General features: G+C 45.6%; 1 protein-coding gene across 1 annotated transcript in view; it reads left to right on the plus strand.

Annotated features, from left to right (window-relative positions):
• ap3b1a (adaptor related protein complex 3 subunit beta 1a) overlaps window positions 1–20,205 on the plus strand; it is an 81,203-nt gene extending 60,998 nt beyond the window's left edge. The window contains exons 20-27 of the mRNA XM_080847927.1: window positions 36–198; window positions 5,365–5,413; window positions 5,624–5,727; window positions 6,585–6,804; window positions 15,919–16,003; window positions 16,699–16,796; window positions 18,247–18,385; window positions 19,556–20,205. Of these exons, the coding sequence (XP_080704053.1) occupies window positions 36–198; window positions 5,365–5,413; window positions 5,624–5,727; window positions 6,585–6,804; window positions 15,919–16,003; window positions 16,699–16,796; window positions 18,247–18,385; window positions 19,556–19,700 (1,003 nt within the window). The 3' untranslated portion in view covers window positions 19,701–20,205. The remainder of the gene's footprint in view (window positions 1–35; window positions 199–5,364; window positions 5,414–5,623; window positions 5,728–6,584; window positions 6,805–15,918; window positions 16,004–16,698; window positions 16,797–18,246; window positions 18,386–19,555) is intronic.
• Window positions 20,206–20,475: the final 270 nt, after the last annotated feature.

Consider the following 20,475-nt stretch of genomic DNA (forward strand, 5'->3'; position numbering starts at 1 on the left):
GCTATGAGAAGTCAAGTAGATGTGCTCTTCCTCAGTGACTCGGATGAAGAAGATGACAATAGGAAGGCTGCTGCGTCATCCCCGGTGGTCTCCTCAGAAGACAGTTCCTCCAGCTCCAGTGACGAGGGCACATCCCAGTCCGACTCGGATTCTGGAGTGCACCAGGACACACGGAGCAAGGCCAAGGCCAAGCCCAAGGTAGGAACCTGGGATCTTTGGTGTTAGTGCACCATGGGAATGTTTTGTATGGATATTTGGTATTAGTACATTACAAACAAACGGCAGAACGGCCTCCTTATAATTGACATTTATAAGCCCTCATGATATATTTGTCTCGATGCGTGTGAAGCGCAGTGTTCACCCTCACATCCCTCTCCCTCAACCATTTTGCAAAACAAAATGTTCACTACTTCACTTGAGGTAGGAGAGCAGAGATTATTTGAGAGAATGGCAAAATTGTGTCTTTCAAGAAAATGTGTACAGCCGCCTCTTCCTCGTGTTGTGGTTCACCCTTCTCCATCATACATTAGCTTGTCATGACCGAAGTAGAGGAACATGGACAGAGCAGGAAGGAAATGGTAGATGATGACAAGAACATGTTTAATAGAAGCTAGCTAACTGATGATTTTTGAAATGTACAGTACTGTGCAAAAGTTTTAGGCAGGTGTGAAAAAATGCTGTAAACTAAGAATGCTTTCAAAAATGGAAGTGTTAACAGTTTATTTTCATCAATTCTTCATAAATTAACAAAATGCAGTGAAGGAACAGAAGAAAATTCTAAATTAAATCAATATTTGGTGTGACCACCCTTTGCCTTCAAAAAAGCATCAATTCTTCCAGATACACTTGCGCAGTTTTTGAAGGAACACGGCTGGTAAATTGTTCCAAACATCTTAGAGAACTAACCACAGATCTTCTGTGGATGTAGGCTTCCTAAAATTCTTCTGTCTCTTCATGTAAACCCAGACAGACTCGATGATGTAGAGATTAGGGCTCTGTGGGGGTCATACCATCACTTGCAGGACTTTCTGTTCTTCTTTAAGCTGAAGATAGTTGTTAATGACATTGGCTGTATGTTTGGGGTTATGTTCCTGCTGCAGAATACATTTGGTGCCAATCATACGCCTCCCTGATGGTATTGCATGATGGATTAGTATCTGCCTGTATTTCTCAGCATTGAGGACACCATTCATCCTGACCAAATCTCCAACTCCACTTGCAGAAATGCAGCCCCAAACTGGAAAGGAACCTCTACCATGCTTCACTGTTGCCTGCAGACTCTCATTATTGTACCTCTCTCCAGCCTCCAGCGAACAAACTGCCTTCTTCTACAGCCAAATATTTCTAATTTTGACTCATCAGTCCAGAGCACCTTCTGCCATGTTTCTGCACCCTAGTTTCTATGTTTACGTGCTTAGTTCAGTCACTTGGCCTTGTTTCCTTGTCGGGGTAGAGCTTTTTGGCTGCAACTCTTCCATGAAGACCACTTCTGGCCAGACTTCCCCGGACAGTAAATGTCTGTACCTGGGTACCACTGGTTTCTGCCAGTTCTGAGCTGATGCCACTGCTTGAAATCTTCCGATTTCGAAGGTAAATAAGCTTGATGTGTTTTTCATCAGCTGCATTAAGTTTCCTTGGCTGAACACTGCGTCTACGATCCTCAACGTCTTCTTCAAAAGAGCTGGAACTGCACATTTTGAAACCCCTGTCTGCTTTGAAATCTTTGTCTGGGAGAGACCCTGCTGATGCAGTATAACTACGTTGTGTCTTGTTGCTGTGCTCAGTCTTACCATGTAAATGGATAAAAAATAAACATTTATTGTTTACATTTTTCAAAGCATTCTTAGTTCATAGCATTTTTTCACACCTGCCTAAAACTTTTGCACAGTACTGTATATCTTTAGCCTTTTATATAAATTCATTGGGCCTCATTCTCGACAGCAGTTGGGAAGACTTTCAGAAGGATTTCAGAAGGAACTCCACTTCGCAGGATTTAGGAAAACATTTGCCATTCTCCATAGTTTTTTCTTCTGTGTTTTCTTCTGAACTTCAGAAGACTTTCATAACGCGAAATAGCAGTCGTAACTCTGCCGGAATCTTCACAAATGCGATTCCACAGGCCATCTTGTGGTTATTTGAGGAATCACATTTAAAAAATCTGTCCGTGTTAAAAGGCTTAACGGCTGAATTTGTGAGAAATCGTTGGTGATTTCGTTCACATCAACTCTATAGACAACCTCGGATTAAAATAATAATACATAATAATCCTAATAATAATAATAAATATGTCAATATTTGTATCATTAACAATTCTGTTTCACATGTATAGTCTACACAAAAACTGCCAATCTAAGTGAGTGAATAAATAAATAAGCACTAGCTAAACTCAATTGCGTTAATATTGCCACACATCTACATTGTGTAAATAAACTTGTGAAAGCAGCCAAGTAGCCTCCTCATGTATTGAATGGAATTTTGTATTAATAGACCACATACTGTCTTTTTCTCTGTTGTTATTTTTTTTTTATTATTGTTTTCTTTTGTTTACCTTGCTTAGTGTGCACACTGTTAGAGCCAGTGGAGAACAATTCACTGCTCATCTTACTGGTATGATGTTGTATGTGACAAATACAACTTTAACTTGCACTTGGAATTGAACATCATATACATTCAACCAGGCCATCCAATTATCACTGATCAATGGAGCTATTTAAAGGAACGAGTGTGCACCCTAGACACACACACAAAATATGGCACATCTACTGCTGTTCGACATTATTGCAAATCGTGCGCTGAGGAGGGAGCGCGTTTACCGCAACCACCTGGACCTGTTCACCGAGATCGATGAATTCCACATTGGTCGCTTTCGGCTCCCAAGACCGGCCCTCTTGGACCTTTGCGCCACGCTGGAGCCAGCATTGAGAACCCAGTGCCACCACACATCCAGGTGCTGTCCGCCTTGGGCTTTTTAGCCACGGGCACATTTCAGAGGGAGCTGGGAGACAGGGTGGGGATTTCCCAGCCTTCGATGAGCCGCTGCCTTCATCGAGTGGTAAACGGGATCGTTGAACTGGTCCCTGAATACATCAGGTTCCCGTTCAATGAGCTGGACCAGATCCCTGTGAAGAGGGCATTTTAAGCCATTGCGGGTCTGCCGAACATCCTTGGTGCCATAGATTGCACGCATGTGCACATTAAGGCACCCTCCCCAGATCCGTACCCCTACCTTAATAGGAAGCGGCATCATTCCATCAACGTCCAGATCATTTGCGATGCCCAGTACCACCTGTTGAACGTGGTCTCCCGCTTCCCAGGAGGTGCACATGACTCATACATTCTAACAAACAGTGCTTTGGGTGTGTGCCTCGAGCAAGGAGATGCTGGAGACTCGTGGCTAATTGGTAAGTATTTGTGCGTAATTGATTGTTCCAGCAACAGTGGTCCTCTATTCTTCTAATTACTTGTGTTATTAGGAGATCGCGGATATGCGCTGGCCCCTTGGTTGATGACCCCAATCACCAACCCTCAGACGGAGCAGGAGGTGGCCTACAACGAGAGGCACACAAGGACTCGGTCCACTGTAGAGCGCAGCATCGGGCTGCTGAAAGGGCGGTGGATGTGTTTGGACGCAGCAGGTGGCAAGCTTTTGTACAAACCTGAGAAGGTGTGTATGAAGGCAACAGCTTAGAAATGGTGTTTCATTCGTGCATAAATATTATAGCGTCCACCTCACCCTAATACAATCATTTGTTGGTTGTTAATTGTGGCAATTTTTTCATCGTTTCAGGTGTGTAGCATGATCATGGCCTGCTGCGTCCTTCACAACATCGCTCTAAAAAACGGTGTTCCACTGGCCTTGGAGCCACAGCCTTACCAGGATGTGGATCCTCCGGAACCATTGCAGGGCCCGGAAAACGGGCACACGGTCCAAGTCCGCCATGAATTAGTTTTGCGAATGTAGGGCAAATAAAGCCTTTCAACATTAATTTGCTTGTCACTTTTCTTTCATACAGTTTACAATTTATCTCAAGAACTAAACACACTTCAGCAATACTCAAACAAGGGTATCAGGGCTGTTTGTTTATTAAGTGAACAACAAGGGTTTCCAGTGCCCCTGCAATTCGCTCTTGGCTGTTTGCCAACCTCTCGAGGCTGTCGGCCAATCTCGCCTGGCTGTTGGCCATTCTTTCCTGGCTGTCGAGAATCTCTACGGTAATGGCATGGCCACGAGTCCTGGGTGGACGCGTGGCAGCATAGGTGGACGACTGGGGTCGCGAAGCAGAGCTGGTGGACGGCTGGGGTCGCGGAGCAGAGCTGGTGGAAGGCTGGGATGGTTGGGCCGAGCTGCTGGAAAGCTGGGATAGTTGGGCAGAGCTGCTGGACAGCTGGGATGTTTGGGCAGAGCTGGTGGACGGCTGGGATGGTTGGGCAGAGCTGCTGGACAGCTGGGATGGTTGGGCAGAGCTGCTGGACAGCTGGGCTTCAAAATCATTTTCAGATGTGAATAAGTGAGTGGGTGAATCATTTATTGGGGTTTGGCTCATACAATGCAATCGCACATGTTACGATTGGATATCCATTATGGGAGACCTACTTACCGGCTGTATCTAAATGTTCAGCACCAGGCACCCCGGAGACTGCGGTGGTGCCTAAGATGGCCTTGACCCGCAGGTCCATCTCACCGAGCCTTAAACCCGCTGTTCCTCCTCCAGTTGCCATGGTTTCCCTATTCACCCTTGCTATCCTTTTCTTGGCCTCCGATTTAACATCGGCCCATTTTTTCACCTCTGCCGACGTCCGATTATGCCCGGACACTACGTTTACCATGGTCGTAATCACATCCCATGCCCGGCTCTTTTCTGAGGGCTTGTACCCCTCGTTAACACTACTAAACAGTATTATTTTGTTTTCCTCTACTCCCTGCAACATAACCTCCACCTCTGCACCCGTGAAGTTAGGTCTTCTCCTGGAAGTCTCTGCCCCTGTTGCTTTGCGCTTAGATATGATTTTGTCTGGTTTTGTCTTTGTCTGGTTTTTTCTTTGCTTGTGTCGATAATGACTGCAAACGTCACTGCTGTTGCGTGCCCTTATAAGGACCTGGCGGGGCGTGTATGTATGCAAATCCACTTTCACGAGAACGCGCATCAATCTAAGAAACTAATCGGAAGGAACACAGCTGAGAAGACTTCGGCTGCTTATGAACACATTTTCAAGCGTGTGGGAATGCAGCAGAAGCGTTTCTCTTACGTTGTTTTTGCGAAGTCGTGTAAGAAACATTTCCGAAGAATTACAGAAAAAGATCGAGAATGAGGCCCATTGTCCTTCATTATTAATTTCCTTCTCTATGTGCCCTTTGGCCTTTAGGTGGTGCAAAACACAGAAAAAGAGATCACCCTGTTGGATCTGGATGACTGTAAGTTGAACCAGTGGTTAACCTACTCATCTGAAATTGGGCTTGATATGAAATGTCATTTCTGATGTTTATGAAGCTGTCACCTCCAGTTTAGATGATTGTGTCTGCACGTGATGACTCTTTTGTTTATGTTTAGTTATTTATGGTGTCTGCACACTAGTACTCTGATCAATGAACACATTGACATACAATGCTATGATTCCTTTACAGTCGCCCCTGATCCACAGATATCCACAAAGTCCTCTATGCTCTCTCCCAGCCTGCTGTCCGATCTGGATGGGCTCTCCCTGTCCAGCACTCCTTCTGACATACAGGTCAGAATGTTTTTGATGATTTGGCTGATGTGTCTGTCCCTTTTTCTGTTTGAGCCAGACCACCTTTTGTGTCCCTCTGTCCGCCTGTTCAACCTTCTCTGGCATTGTCATGTGACCATCCAGCCTCCAAATCCAGTAGTTTCTCAAGCAATATGTTCAGTTCTATGCCCTGACATGCAGTGGGTTATTCTGATTTTGGATACTCACCACAAAGGAGGCTCTGGGCTGATGACCCAAAGAGAGATGACACCATTAATAAGAGTGAGACAATTTGATTAGTAAGCATCAATTTGATAAACGGATAAATGTAGGTAAATAATTAACATTAGGTAATATGGCCACTTTATCAGTATTAGCATAATATGATATAGAAAGAGAGGAAGAGGGAGAGGCTGCCCAGCCAGGTGTGTGGAATTTAGTTTATGTTCAGTTTTGATGAGTTATGTTCAGTTATGGTTGGCTGTCATGATTCATGCAAAGTTTTAGATATGCAAGGACAGCAAAATACACAACAGTGCACAACTAGCTGGCGACATGTCTTTACACATCTCTGAAGGTGTTGGTAACAGCACTCCAAGCTAAAAACGTCAGCTGCAACAAGCAAATCTCCTAGTGTTAGAAATATTTAAACGTACTCATACAGTTCATCCTTAGATAGTAAGTTAGTAGGTAATTGGGGAGTGAGGTTTACACATGTCTTAAGGTGTTAGGGAGTGGGGTTTACACGTCTCCTTTTCTTGCCGTCTTTAAAAAAAAAAGTGTTGCATTTATTTCCTGTTGTGAGATTCACCCAGTTCATTGTATCAACTGTCCGGTCTGGAGGGTTAAGTCTGTAGCACCTCCGTCTGTCTCTTCAGGTGGGCTCTCTAGCCTTCCCTATGAAGTCCCATGAACTCCTCCATCGGATGACTGGGAAGGGTTTGGCTGCCCAGTATCATTTTCCCCGGCAACCGTGTATCTATGGAAACGGCATGGTGGCAATCCAGATTAATCTCACCAACACTAGCGACAGAAAACTGGAGAACCTTCACATGGGAGAGAAAAGTGGACTGAATATTCATGGCTTCAGCAGCATTGGTGAGTTTCATGTGGAATGATGTGCCTAACATTAACCACCTTCCTTGAATTGATAATTGACACTTGTAGCGAAGGGAGAGCGTGGTCACCCCACCCGGACTCCAACCCGGGTCTACAGGGTGCCAAATATGCTCACTGACCGCCACACCAAAGAGCCCGGCTCAATGGCATGGCAGCCAGAGAGCATATTCACCTGTAGGGACGATCACATCGTCACACTGCCCTCACCTTCGGGAAGCGCACCCATGCACTTCACGTACACAGACATCCCTCACGCATTCACCAAGCATGCTTCTACCATCCAGAGCACCCCACACACAAGTGCTTCACCCAACCATGGGGTCCTTCGCACGGAGTCACATTCCTGTGGGTTCCTCACACAATGTTCATGGGTGCGCCTCCGATGACCTCACAGCAGGGCATCCCACTTCTGACACCATTTGTAGGGAAGGGAGAGCGTGGTCACCCAACCCGGACTCGAACCCGGGTCTACAGGGTGCTAAACATGTGCTCTGACTGCCACACCAAAGAGCCTGGCTCAATGGCATGGCAACCAGAGAGCATATTCACCTGTAGGGACGATCACATCGTCACAACACTCCTCATACCAACAGTATGGAGTACTATAGCAATAAAACCACCCACTGGTTCAATGGCTTTAGTGAGTTTAATGATGTGTATGCTTTAAAAGAAAATGTAATCCTGCAAGCATTTATCCTGCTATTGATTTAAGGCAGGTAGTTAAGTAGGTAACTTGTTTTTGTAACATCAAATACATTATATAAACATTAATTAATAAAAAACTATTTTTTTTTTAATTAATGGTCATGGTCATCTGAACGACTTTAATCCTTGATTCGACAATGTCAGGCATTAATCTCAGGCACGCTAATCCTAATAGTGTTATTATATAGTGATGTTAAATCGTCTCTTTTATGCAAACATCATGTTTTTTTGCAGTTTCTGAAAACGTCCTGATACAGCTGACAAACAAAGCTACTCTTTGAAATGATTAGTTTAGTCGATTATGGTATGAATATATTTGGATATCATGTCACTGCATTAATTCTGAACATATTTTTGTGTTGTTTGTTTTATTCGGATAACCTTGGTTCTATTTCATTTCTCCTGAGCGCCAGAGGCGGTGCTTTCAGCACTGGATGTCTATCGCGTATACGTGTAGTTCGAGTGTTTGTATCAACAAAAGTCACCTATGACCTGGGTGACGTATGCCCTTTGTCCCGGTACTAAAGGCACGCCCACCCAGGAATCGATCCTTTATTCTTCTCGCGGAAGGTAAATAGTTCCTTTACAGGTGAGTGTCGGATAATCCGAAAAAAAAACGGTGAGTTTTTTGCCTCTTCTATTGTTGTACCGTGTGAAGATAATCACGCTCGGTTAATGGTTTGAGGCAGGGGGGCTAATCAGAACAGGTGTTTCTCGCCTTTAAAGACTGATAGTTTAAACCCACTTGAGCGAGTTGGAAGTTCCTCGCACATTTTTTGTTTGGTACCGTTGTGAGCTGTTTACGAGTGTGTCTGCTCTGAAACAGGACAGGTGGTTGATAGCCCTGTCGACTTTTTTTTTTGTTAATACGGAAAACACGCTATGTCTGTGACATTGTTTGATTGCTGTTAACGAGTGTGTTCGCTCTAGAACAGGACAGGTTTTTAGCCCTGTCGATTTTTTTGTTGATGCTGTAAACGAGCAAACATTTACAAGCGTAATCACTGCCTTGAGGGACTAAAGTGATGCTTGATTGTTATTGAGGCTTGGCCATAATAAACCGCATAGTTGAGCGGGTTTTGTTTTCACCCCGCAAATTCAGTTGGTGTGCCATTATTGAGAGCTGTTAAGGAGTGTGTCTCTCTTTTTAGCCCTGTCAATTTTTTGTTAAATGCAATAAACGGACTACGTTTACACGGGTTGGTAATTGGTAACTCCTAAACGAAGGCTTACATTACCTAACAAGCGTTATCACTGCCGTAAATGACTAAAGTGAGGCTTGCTTATTATTGAGGCTTGGTCATAATAAACCGCATAGTGAGCGGGTTTTCACCCAGCAAAAATTCAGTTGGTGTGACATTGTTGATGACCTATTAACGAGGGCGTCCAGTCTAGAACAGGGCAGGTTTTTAGCCCTGTCAATTTTTTGTGCTGTAAACGGGCTACGTTTACACGGGTTGGTATTTGTTAGCTCTTAAACGGAAGCCTACATTGCCTAAACGTAAGCGTTATCACTGCCTTGATTGGCTAAAGTGATGCTTGATTATTATTGAGGCCGAGCCATAATAAACCACTAGCTGAGCAGGGTTTTTCACCCCGCAAATTTTCAGTTGGTCAGCATTTATCATTTGTTTAAGACTACTGTGTAGCTCTTAAAATAATAACAGTATCTGGTATAACAGGGCCTAGTGCTATTTCGCTGAGGCTGCGGGTGAAGTATCACTCATATACAGCCGCGGAAAAAATTAAGAGACCACTTCAAAATTATCAGTTTCTCTGGTTTTACTATTTATTGGTATGTGTTAAAGTAAAATGTACTTTTTTGTTTTATTCTATAACCTACTGGCAACATTCCTACCAAATTTCAAATAAAAATATTGTCATTTAGATCATTTATTTGCAGAAAAATGACAATTGGTCAAAATAGCAAAAAAGATGCAGTGTCTTCAGATCTCGAATAATGCAAAGAAAACAAGCTCATATTCATTTTTAAACTACACAATACTAATGCTTACACTTAGGAAGAGTTCAGAAATCAATATTTGGTGGAAAAACCTTGATTTAAAATCACAACTTTCATGTGTCTTGGCATGCTCTCCACCAGTCTTTCACATTGCCGTTGGGTGACTTTATGCTACTCCTGGCGCAAGAATTCAAGCAGCTCGGCTTCTTTTCATGGCTTGTGACCATCCATCTTCCTCTTGATCACATTTCAGAGGTTTTTGATGGGATTCAGGTCTCGAAATTGGGCTGGCCATGACAGGGTCCTGATCTGGTGGTACTCCATCCACACCTTTACTGGCCTGGCTGTGTGGCATGGAGCATTGCCCTGCTGGAAAAAACATTTCTCAGAGTTGGGGAACATTGTCAGAGCTAAATGAAGCAAGTTTTTCTTCCGGGACAACGTTGTACTTTGCCTGGCTGAGGTTTGTAAAAGACCATAAGGATTGAAAAAAGCGGACTGGAGGGTCTTCTAGTTCGTCTTCTCTGATGAGTCCAATTTTCAGCTTTGCCCAACACATGGTCGTCTGATGGTTAGACGGAGACCTGGAGAGGCCTACAAGCCAGAGAGTCTTGCACCTACTGTGAAATCGGACTCATCAGAGAAGACGAATTTAGAAGAACCTCCAGTCCGCTTTTTCAATCCTTATGGTCTTTTACAAACCTCAGCCAGGCAAAGTACAACGTTGTCCCGGAAGGAAAACTTGCTTCCTTTTGCTCTGACAATGTTCCCCAACTCTGAGAAGTGTTTTTTCCAGCAGGGCAATGCTCCATGCCACACAGCCAGGCCAGTAAAGGTGTGGATGGAGTACCACCAGATCAGGACCCTGTCATGGCCAGCCCAATTTCGAGACCTGAATCCCATCAAAAACCTCTGAAATGTGATCAAGAGGAAGATGGATGGTCACAAGCCATGAAAAGAAGCCGAGCTGCTTGAATTCTTGCGCCAGGAGTAGCATAAAGTCACCCAACGGCAATGTGAAAGACTGGTGGAGAGCATGCCAAGACACATGAAAGTTGTGATTTTAAATCAAGGTTATTCCACCAAATATTGATTTCTGAACTCTTCCTAAGTGTAAGCATTAGTATTGTGTAGTTTAAAAATGAATATGAGCTTGTTTTCTTTGCATTATTCGAGATCTGAAGACACTGCATCAATTTTGCTATTTTGACCAATTGTCATTTTTCTGCAAATAAATGATCTAAATGACAATATTTTTATTTGAAATTTGGTAGGAATGTTGCCAGTAGGTTATAGAATAAAACTAAAATGTACATTTTACTTTAACACATACCAATAAATAGTAAAACCAGAGAAACTGATAATTTTGAAGTGGTCTCTTAATTTTTTCCGCGGCTGTATATAGAGAGAGAGAGAGATAGATACATATTGCAATGTACATGACATGCACTGATTGCCGGGCCCCTCTTGAACCAGAGGACGGCCATGATAAGTGTCCCTCATGCAGGGCAGGGACTCACGGAGCTAGCATGCATGAACTGCAACTGCATGAGCGTATCTGTGCGTTTGGGGAGACTGGCCCAGTTAGAGCCGCCCCCGACACAGAGAAGCAGAGCCATCTCTCCTAAACCAAGCAAACGCCGGAGGCCTGATTCCCGGGAAGCATCTTGTAGGGGAAAATGCAGGAGGATTGATCAGCTGGCCGAGAAGGTGGACACCTTGACCTCAGAGTTTGCAGAAATAAAGACCTTACTTTTAAATCTACAACAACCTGCTGCACAGCCTGCTAGTGTTTCCGCTACAGCTGCACCACAGTCTTCTTCAGAGATGCTCCCTCCAGTATTGTCACCAGCCTATGAGATCCTCGAGGAGGATGTACTCTCCACCATGGCTTCAGAGAGCCTAGGCCTGGTTGGAGAATATGGTGCGGAGGGGACAGAGAGAAGCCCCTGTGACGCTCCTCCCAGCCTCCTGGGAACGAGCCACACTACACTGAAAGGCTCCGTAAGAAGCCAAGAGTCAGTTAGACCCACAGTAAAGATGGCACTGGCACGTCTGGGGTTGGATACACCACCTTTGCAGACCTCTTCTTACAGCTCCTTTTTCAAGAAGGCAGCTCCGTCTATGGATTTTAATATTCCGCCCTCAGCCCCATATATTGAGCTGCAGAGATGCTGGGCAGATCCCAGACGGTTCTTGCATCTCCCAGGGGAGTGTAGGGCACTAGCAAGTATGCAGGATGCATCGGCCCATGGCCTGGATCGCATGCCCAATGTAGAGCCAGCTGTGGCTGCTCTGGTGCTGATGCCTGGGGAAGCACTCCGGCCTGATGCTCGCTGTCCCCGGCCACAGTGCCGTCAGACAGACGACTACATTGCCAGGAGCTACGATGCAGCAGCGCGTATCGCACGTCTGGGGAATACAATGTCGCACCTGGTACTAGCTCTGTCCGAGACACTGCAAACCTCGGCACAAAGTCTGAGCGACACCTCCCTGCAGACATTTGCATACATGACCCGGTAGTTGGGGAGGCTAATGTCCTCATTAACCCAGGCCCGACGCCAGATATGGTTGGCCCAGTCTCCACTTTTGGAACCCTGCAGAAAAGCCCTTTTGACACTGCCTGTCATACCAGGGCAGATTTTTGGCCTGGCCGCACAGCAAACTCTCGAGCGTAGCCTACAGGTTACACAGGCCAGAACACAGTTTGCCAGTCTGAGCCGTCAGGCTCCCGGCAGACAGAGGCCCCCTATGGGAGCAGTTATGACTCGGCAAGTTACTCAGCCAAGAGCACAGCAGTCAGAGAGGTTTCGCCAGCCAGCCCCCAGCCAGCCCCCTCGCTTGCCACAGCGAGGCCAGTTCTCTGGCCGTCGTCCCTCTAAATATCAGAGGGGGCGAGGGGGCAGACAATGACTGCTCCACTCCCATGGTCGGGCGCTTCACAGACCAGCAGCTCAGGTGCTGGGAAGCGCGGACGTCAGACCCCTGGGTTGTTTCAACCCTGTCACAAGGGTACAGCATCCAGTTCCGTCGCCGACCACCGAGGTTTCACGGGGTCAAGATGACCATCGTAAAAGACCCAAACAAGGCTCTGGGCCTACGTCAGGAGATCTGGGCTCTCTTGGAGAAAGGTGCCATCGAGCCATTAGACAGGCATACACAAGACAGTGGATTCTACTCCACTTATTTTATTATTCCAAAAAAGGGGGGGGGCCTCCGGCCTATATTAGACCTGAGGCGATTAAACACGCATCTCAGGGTTTTAAGATTTCACATGCTACGTACAGCAGATGTGCTGCAGGGCATCAAGCAGGGAGACTGGTTTACAACCATCGACCTAAGGGATGCATACTTCCACATCCCCATCACACCTCGACACAGGCAGTTTCTGCGGTTTGCATTCGAGGGCAGGGCTTACCAGTTCTGCGTGCTACCCTTCGGGATCCCGCTGGCACCCAGGGTCTTCACCAGATGTGTGGCAGCGGCACTGTCCCCACCGCAAGCCAGGGGGATGCAGATTTTTCCCTATCTGGACGACTGGCTGGTCTGTTCCCAGTCAAAGGCAGAGGCTCTCAGAGAGTCAAAATTGCTAATCTCGCATGTTACCAGGCTAGGGCTAAGAATAAACCAGGAAAAGAGCTCCCTGGTGCCCAGTCAGCAGACCGTGTTTATTGGCATCCAGCTGGACTCACGGCTGATGGTTGCTTCCCCCTCTCAACAACGGGTCAGCAACATCCTCAGACTTATCAGTCGTTTCAGGAGGGGCAGGGCTCTGGCCCTCATATCATTTTTGAGACTGCTGGGCACGCTCACAGCGGCCTCGTCAGTGGTCCCTTTGGGCCTGCTGTCATTACGGCCTCTACAAATTTGGCTAAACGACCTCGGCTTGCACCCCACTTACCACAGGCACAAGGCGGTAAGAGTCACGTCCAGTTGCCTTGCAAAGCTACGCCCGTGGAGGCGAGAGGCATATCTCACCCAGGGTGTTCCATTGGGGTCCATACCTTCCCGCAGGGAAATGGTGGCCACCGATGCTTCCATGGCAGGGTGGGGAGCTGTATGGCGATGCAGGACAGTCAGAGGTCTCTGGAGTCCTCAACAACAGGAACAGCACATATATGTACTGGAGCTGCAGGCTGTTCTGCTGGCGCTCAGACATTTTCAGCCAGTACTGGTAGGAAAGCATGTCCTGGTGAGAACAGACAATATGTCAGTGGTCTACCAGGTAAACCACCAGGGGAGCACAAGGGCCAGACAAGCCTTGGGGCTGGCCCAACAGCTGTGGCTGTGGGCCTATCCACACTTTCTGAGCCTGAAGGCAATGCATCTGCCAGGCGTTCAGAACACGGCCGCGGATTTGCTATCCCGGCAGCACCCACCTCCTGGGGAATGGAGGCTGCACCCACAAGTGTGGAAGCGACCTGGCGGAGATATGGCAGGGCAGGGGTGGATCTTTTTGCCTCCCAGTCAACTACTCACTGTCCCCTTTGGTTTTCCCTGGGGGAATCTACAAGCCCCTTGGGCCAGGATGCACTGGCCCATCCGTGGCCGAATCAGCTGCTATACGCCTTCCCCCCACTGCCACTGATCCTGCCCACTCTGGACAGGATCCTCAGAGGGAACCACAAGGTGTTACTGGTAGCTCCCAGATGGCCAGGACGAGTGTGGTTCCCAATCTTGCACAGACTACTGGAGGGGGAACCATGGTGCCTCCCTGTGAGGCTGGACCTCCTCTCACAGCTGGAGGGTCAAATCTGGCACCCGAACCCAGCACGGCTGCAGCTTTGGGTCTGGCCTCTGAAGGGCCAGAGCCGTTGCTAGGGTCATGTGACCCAGCAGTGATAAGGACCATCCTTAGCTCCCGGGCACCCTCCACCAATGCATTGTACGCAAATAGGTGGAAAATGTTTTGCGAGTGGTGCCAATCACAGAAGCAGGACCCTACACGGTGTCCTGTACCGGTGATTCTCCTCTTTCTCCAGTCCCGTTTTGATGGAGGCCTTGCAGCCTCCACCATCAAGGTTTATGTGGCCGCCATCTCAGCCGGGCACAACAGGGTAGATGGTGTGACAGTTGGGTCCCATACACTAGTAACCCGCTTCCTTAAAGGGGCTCTACGACTAAGGCCTCCTCAGAGAAGCCCAGTGCCCTCTTGGGACTTGCCTATAGTGCTAAAGGCACTCTGTCAGTCCCCATTTGAGCCCTTGAGACAGGGTGGAATTAAAATGGCTGTCTGTGAAGACCGCCTTTCTCTTGGCCATGGCATCGGCTAAGCGAGTAGGGGAGCTACACGCATTATCTGTAAGCCAAGAATGCCTCCATTGGAACCCTGGAGGCACAGGGGTGACGTTGTGGCCGAATCCGGCCTTTCTCCCCAAAAATTTCTCATCATCCTACACAAACCAGCCCCTCAGCCTGGCAGCATTGGAACTCCCAACTGAGGAGGATGAGCAGGAGCAGAGCATCTACCTTTTGTGCCCAGTGAGAGCACTAAGGACGTATATTAATAGGACTGTGGAATTCCGCCAGTCGGATTCACTGTTTCTCTGTCATACAGGACAAAGGAGAGGGCACAGCTTATCAAAGCAGCGGCTATCCCACTGGATTGTGGACGCTATTACTTGTGCCTATAGGAGCAGTAGCCTCCCGGTCCCTCAGGTCCGAGGTCACTCAACCAGGAGTGTATGTACATCGTGGGCAGCCCTAAGAGGTGTCCCCCTTTCAGATATCTGTACAGCTGCATCATGGGCCTCAACCTGCACATTTGCAAGGTTTTATAGGGTTAATGTGGTCCCTCACAACCCAGTGGCGGCAGCTGTTCTTCCTACGCCCTTACAGCAGGAATAAGGTAGGATTTCCTCGTGACTTTGTGGGTATTAGTCATCCAGTGCTGAAAGCACCGCCTCTGGTGGTCAGGAGAAATGAAATAGAACGCTACGTTACGTATGTAACCATGGTTCTATGAATTTCGGATGACCGCCAGAGCTTGGCAGTCACTCGGAATATTCGCGAGAAGATTGTCAAGGATCGATTCCTGGGTGGGCGTGCCTTTAGTACCGTGACAAAGGGCATACGTCACCCAGGTCATAGGTGACTTTTGTTGATACAAACACTCGAACTACACGTATACGCGATAGACATCCAGTGCTGAAAGCACCGCCTCTGGCGGTCAGGAGAAATGAAATAGAACCATGGTTACATACGTAACCTAGCGTTTTGCATTCCCTGGCCAAATAGCCCTCACTGCACACAGTCTGATTGCAACTTTGAAAACATGACATGGTCACAACGCCATTGTCAATGTAGATATGAACACTATTATTCCACTGTTAAAATGGGCTGGAATTGTGAGATTTCTCATTGGAATGATGCCTACGACTTGTAAGGATGTATTTTTCTCTCTCCTGTCTTCTCCCCACCCTCAGAATGTCTGGAGCCAGACGCTTCAGCCCTAGTGTCCATTGCCATCGACTTCAAGGACTCCACACAGGCAGCCAACTTTCAGCTCTGGTAAGAGTTCATCTGTGCTGGGGACATTTTCACTGCATTCCCAAATCATCATCATCATCATGTCATAGGACATAACAGACACGTTTCCTTGAATATATTTGATTGAAGATGAATTATATCTCCGTCATGGCATAGTGAAGAAGAAAAACATCGTCATACCTGGAATGGTTTACTTGCTGGTTTAAAACGTGATGAAATGTAAAATATCTTAAACATAAACTTGGTGAGCATCTTGCCTCAGAGTATCTCGTGTCTCGTGGTTCTTTGAATCCTGGCCTCCTTGCTTGTTCACCTCCTCCTCCAAATATGTTGGTAACTTTAATGTATAAATATAGGGTTCCATGTACGAAATATTAGGAGAGCGAATTTGTGTGTAAACCGTTACAAGACTTTTTAATGTGAATGAATCTCTTCAAGACAAGATAAAAAAAATGATTTTTTTTTTTCTGTTAAATGAAAAAACTTTGTTGTAAGCTTATTTGGAACGGGTGTTCTTAAAGGGTACTATATGTACCCATTAAGCATAGCTAGATAGATTCTCTGCATTTAGAGATAATTTATTCTCAATGTAGATTTTGGTGAGGTTAATGAATACGTTACCCTAGATGGACAGAATACTACTAAGGACATACATTGAAAGAAAACCTGTGTGATACGATTTACAACTGAAATTGTGCTCAAATGATCTTTTGTAGCACAAACGATGACCAGTTCAGAGTGTCTCTTCAGCCGTCGGTGGGAGAGCTGTTACTGCCTGTAACTATGACAGAGCAGGACTTCCACAAAGAACAGGGTGAGATCACTGTCATTCATACACACTAAACCCTAATACATCACACTGCAAGCAGGGATATGCTTCAATATTGTCCTGATGCAAATGTCTGCTGTCTAAGGTTGAGTCTGCACACAATAGGCCTGTTCTCACTTGTACTCAGCCATGGCTCCTCCATATGGACACGTGAGGCAGTGCCCCACCAAACATTCATCCCCTTGAAAACAATCAGATCTTTAAAAGTAGTGAAGAATTTTCTCTTCTTTCCTTTCTTCTTTCGATTACTCTGTCCACCAATTCCCACTATTTTTATCACCTTTTTTATGTCCCCTTTCTCTGACTGCCTCCCTTACATCTTTTTTTCCTTCTTTCTTCCATGTCATGTCTGTTTTCCACTCTATCCATCAATAATTCTACTCCTCATTACTCAGCCAGAGAGCATATTCACCTGTAGGGACGATCACATCGTCACACTGCCCTCACCTTCGGGAAGCGCACCCATGCACTTCACGTACACAGACATCCCTCACGCATTCACCAAGCATGCTTCTCCCATCCAGAGCACCCCACACACAAGTGCTTCACCCAACCATGGGGTCCTTCGCACGGAGTCACATTCCTGTGGGTTCCTCACACAATGTTCATGGGTGCGCCTCCGATGACCTCACAGCAGGGCATCCCACTTCTGACACCATTTGTAGGGAAGGGAGAGCGTGGTCACCCAACCCGGACTCGAACCCGGGTCTACAGGGTGCTAAACATGTGCTCTGACTGCCACACAAAAGAGCCTGGCTCAATATTCATATTCACCCGTGCTCTCTCTTTCCTACTTTCATTCATTTTTTTCTCTGTAGAACTTCCATCCACTCATTTTTTCTATCTATCTATCTATCTAACTAGCTCTCCATTTTAAACTTCTGTTAACACTCTGTCCATATCTTTGTATCACTGCATTTTCTCTCCGTCTGGCCAAATTCACTCTCTTCACTCCTTTATCCCTCCATTCCTCTATGCTGTATCATCTATCCTTTTTTATAACTCAAATAAATGAAGCCTTCGCTGCCTCTCTCTCTTTTCATCCCTCTTTTTCTCTTACTCTCTCCACATCTCTGTGTATCACTATATTGTATCTCCTTGACTACCTAGCAACGGCCTTGCAACCAACATAGCAAGCGTGCCAATTACCATAGAAGCGACTTTGACTACACTAGCAACACCCTAGCAACCACTTCAAATACCTTAGCAACATCCTAGCAACATCCTAGCAACCAATCTGGTTTAAGAATGCCACTGTCCACTTGCCTGGTTCTGCCTGCCTATGGCTCTCAGATACGTATTCCCAGACCATGAACGTGTCTGGGTCTCCATTCTCTCTACTGTATAACATGGTTTTATGTTTTGTCCTTGTTTGTCAGTAGAAGTTTGTAACAAATGGAAACATTTTGTTGAAACACTTTCTTCTCTACCACAGGAAACTTGCTTGGTATGAATGAAACCTCTGCAACAGTCCCCATGACGCCAGAGAACGCATCAAGTCAGCCAATCAGCAGCAAGGTGGTGACCGTAGCCAACATGGCCGTGGTTCCATCTAGTCAAGAGGGTATTGTCAGGTCAGTATGAGCTCTTAAAAACCACATAAACAGAAATACATGCCATTTATACAAATGTCACTCTTTCCAAGCACATATGTCTTGACATCACTTCCCCTCGACTTCCTCTCTCTTGACTTCACTTCTCTGTGTTATCTTTATCTCACTTCCTAGATTTTTCTTTTCTTTTCTTTTGTTAGTTCTCTAACTTTCTATAATCTGCAATGAAAATAACAAAATCTGTGATTCTGATGAAAGATTGTTGATATTTGTGATCAGCAGCCCATCAGATAATGACAATAATAGTAATGTTATTCGTATAGCACTTTTACCAATGTGCTTTACAGAGGAAGTACAATAGATACATTTTAAAAGAATGCAATTAATTCATATTAAAAACCTGAGAAAGCTGGCAGTAAAACAGGTTTATGTATAAGAGCATGTATTTCCAAATGGAATGTACACAAGCACCAACGTTTATATAAATCATAATTATTGAACCAATTCCAGCTGACCAATAAAATACCATCAGACATCAGGAGGCAATTCTTTGAAGTGATCTTTGAGAAGACACCTAAGGAGTACTCAAGAAGGACTCCTAAGTTCTTAGATTAGGATTTACAATATGAATTTAAGGGCCTTAACTGAGGACCAACAAGTTTGGCTGAATCTTTAGGACCAAAGTATTTCAGTTTTGTCATTTAACTGCAAAACATTTTGACTTGGACCTATCTTTTTCTGCCGGATAGTTATTTGATCAAGCTTGTTTCTTGCACCTACACCAGGGGGCAGCACCGCTTAACTAAAGCCACAAATTAATATAATTAATAAAGCTGCAAGCAGCGATGAGACGTTAAAAGAAATGGGCATTTGAGGTGCAGGCTATCACACTTGATGAAATTAACTTTTCATTTGAATTTGAATATGCATAATTTATCCAATTCAGTGGACATTACTATCGGACAATGATAGATAATTTCTACTTCACAACAGGATCACCCTTTAAAACTAAATTATTGGCATATCATTTCTTGCAATCAAAACTGTTAATCTGGCTTGATTAGCAATTGTTACAATTGTAATGTAAAGAAATAAAGGTTTAGCTGGTTTAGCCACAGAAAGAAGGGACACTGAAATAATTTGAGAGTCTTTGACTGCAGTTAACCTTGCACTTTGTGTGTTGATTCCCAGGTTTGCAGCCAAGTTGGCCAGTAGTGGTGTTCTGGTGCTGGCCAGCGTGGAGCTGCAAGACGCCAGTGCACAGCTGAGGGTCAGCACAGAAAAGGCCGTGATCGGCTCCATGCTGCTGAGAGACCTCAAGACTGCACTGGCTTAGCCCCTCAGTTCCCTCATGGCATTAGGTCCAATCCCCCTCTCTCTATCCCTCTCTGTCTCTCTCTTGCTATCCCATTCTCTCTCTCTCTCTATGTGCCTTAGGTCCAATCCCCTGCCCTTCAGGTCAACACACACCTTCTCACAGGGCCCTACATGTGCCTACATCTCCCAACACACTCCACATGAAGTCAAAAGTTTAATCATCCTTCTCTATGAAGACAGTGCTAAGAAACAGCAACTTTTTTCACTGAAATATTCCTTTTTATATGCATTTCTCCCTCTGAACGTTTAGCTTAGAGACTGTCTAGGCAGGCTCTGTGAGTGGTTTATGATACACATCCACAGCCACAGTCTTTTCAATATTTTATAGTTCAATCATTTGTAACAGCAAGTTTGGTATGATCTTAGGTATGATGCCTGCTGGCAAATCCTCTACACTTAATTAATAGTTCTTTTGATTTGATTTTTAATTCAGTTCCTCTTCTCAGCAGCATTCCAAACCTGTTATTATGTGTACTTTCTCTGAAGTAAAGACTCTGTGCAATTCACCACCCTGCTTGTTAAGTGGTTTGTTATCATTATTTTTGCTTATGTAATTATGTGTTGGAAATGCATAAAAATGTGTCATAAAATGGAACTATTATATGTATAGGATTTTCTTTTCACCACCAAATCAAGGAGAGTTGTATGTTTCTGAAACCCAATCCAATGCAATTATAATCCAGTACACTTTGGATCAAATTTGGCTAATTGCTCCTCACAGTCCTCTAAAGGCC

The sequence above is a fragment of the Sprattus sprattus genome, assembly GCF_963457725.1.
Source record: "Sprattus sprattus genome assembly, chromosome: 11".
Classification (NCBI taxonomy): domain Eukaryota; kingdom Metazoa; phylum Chordata; class Actinopteri; order Clupeiformes; family Clupeidae; genus Sprattus; species Sprattus sprattus.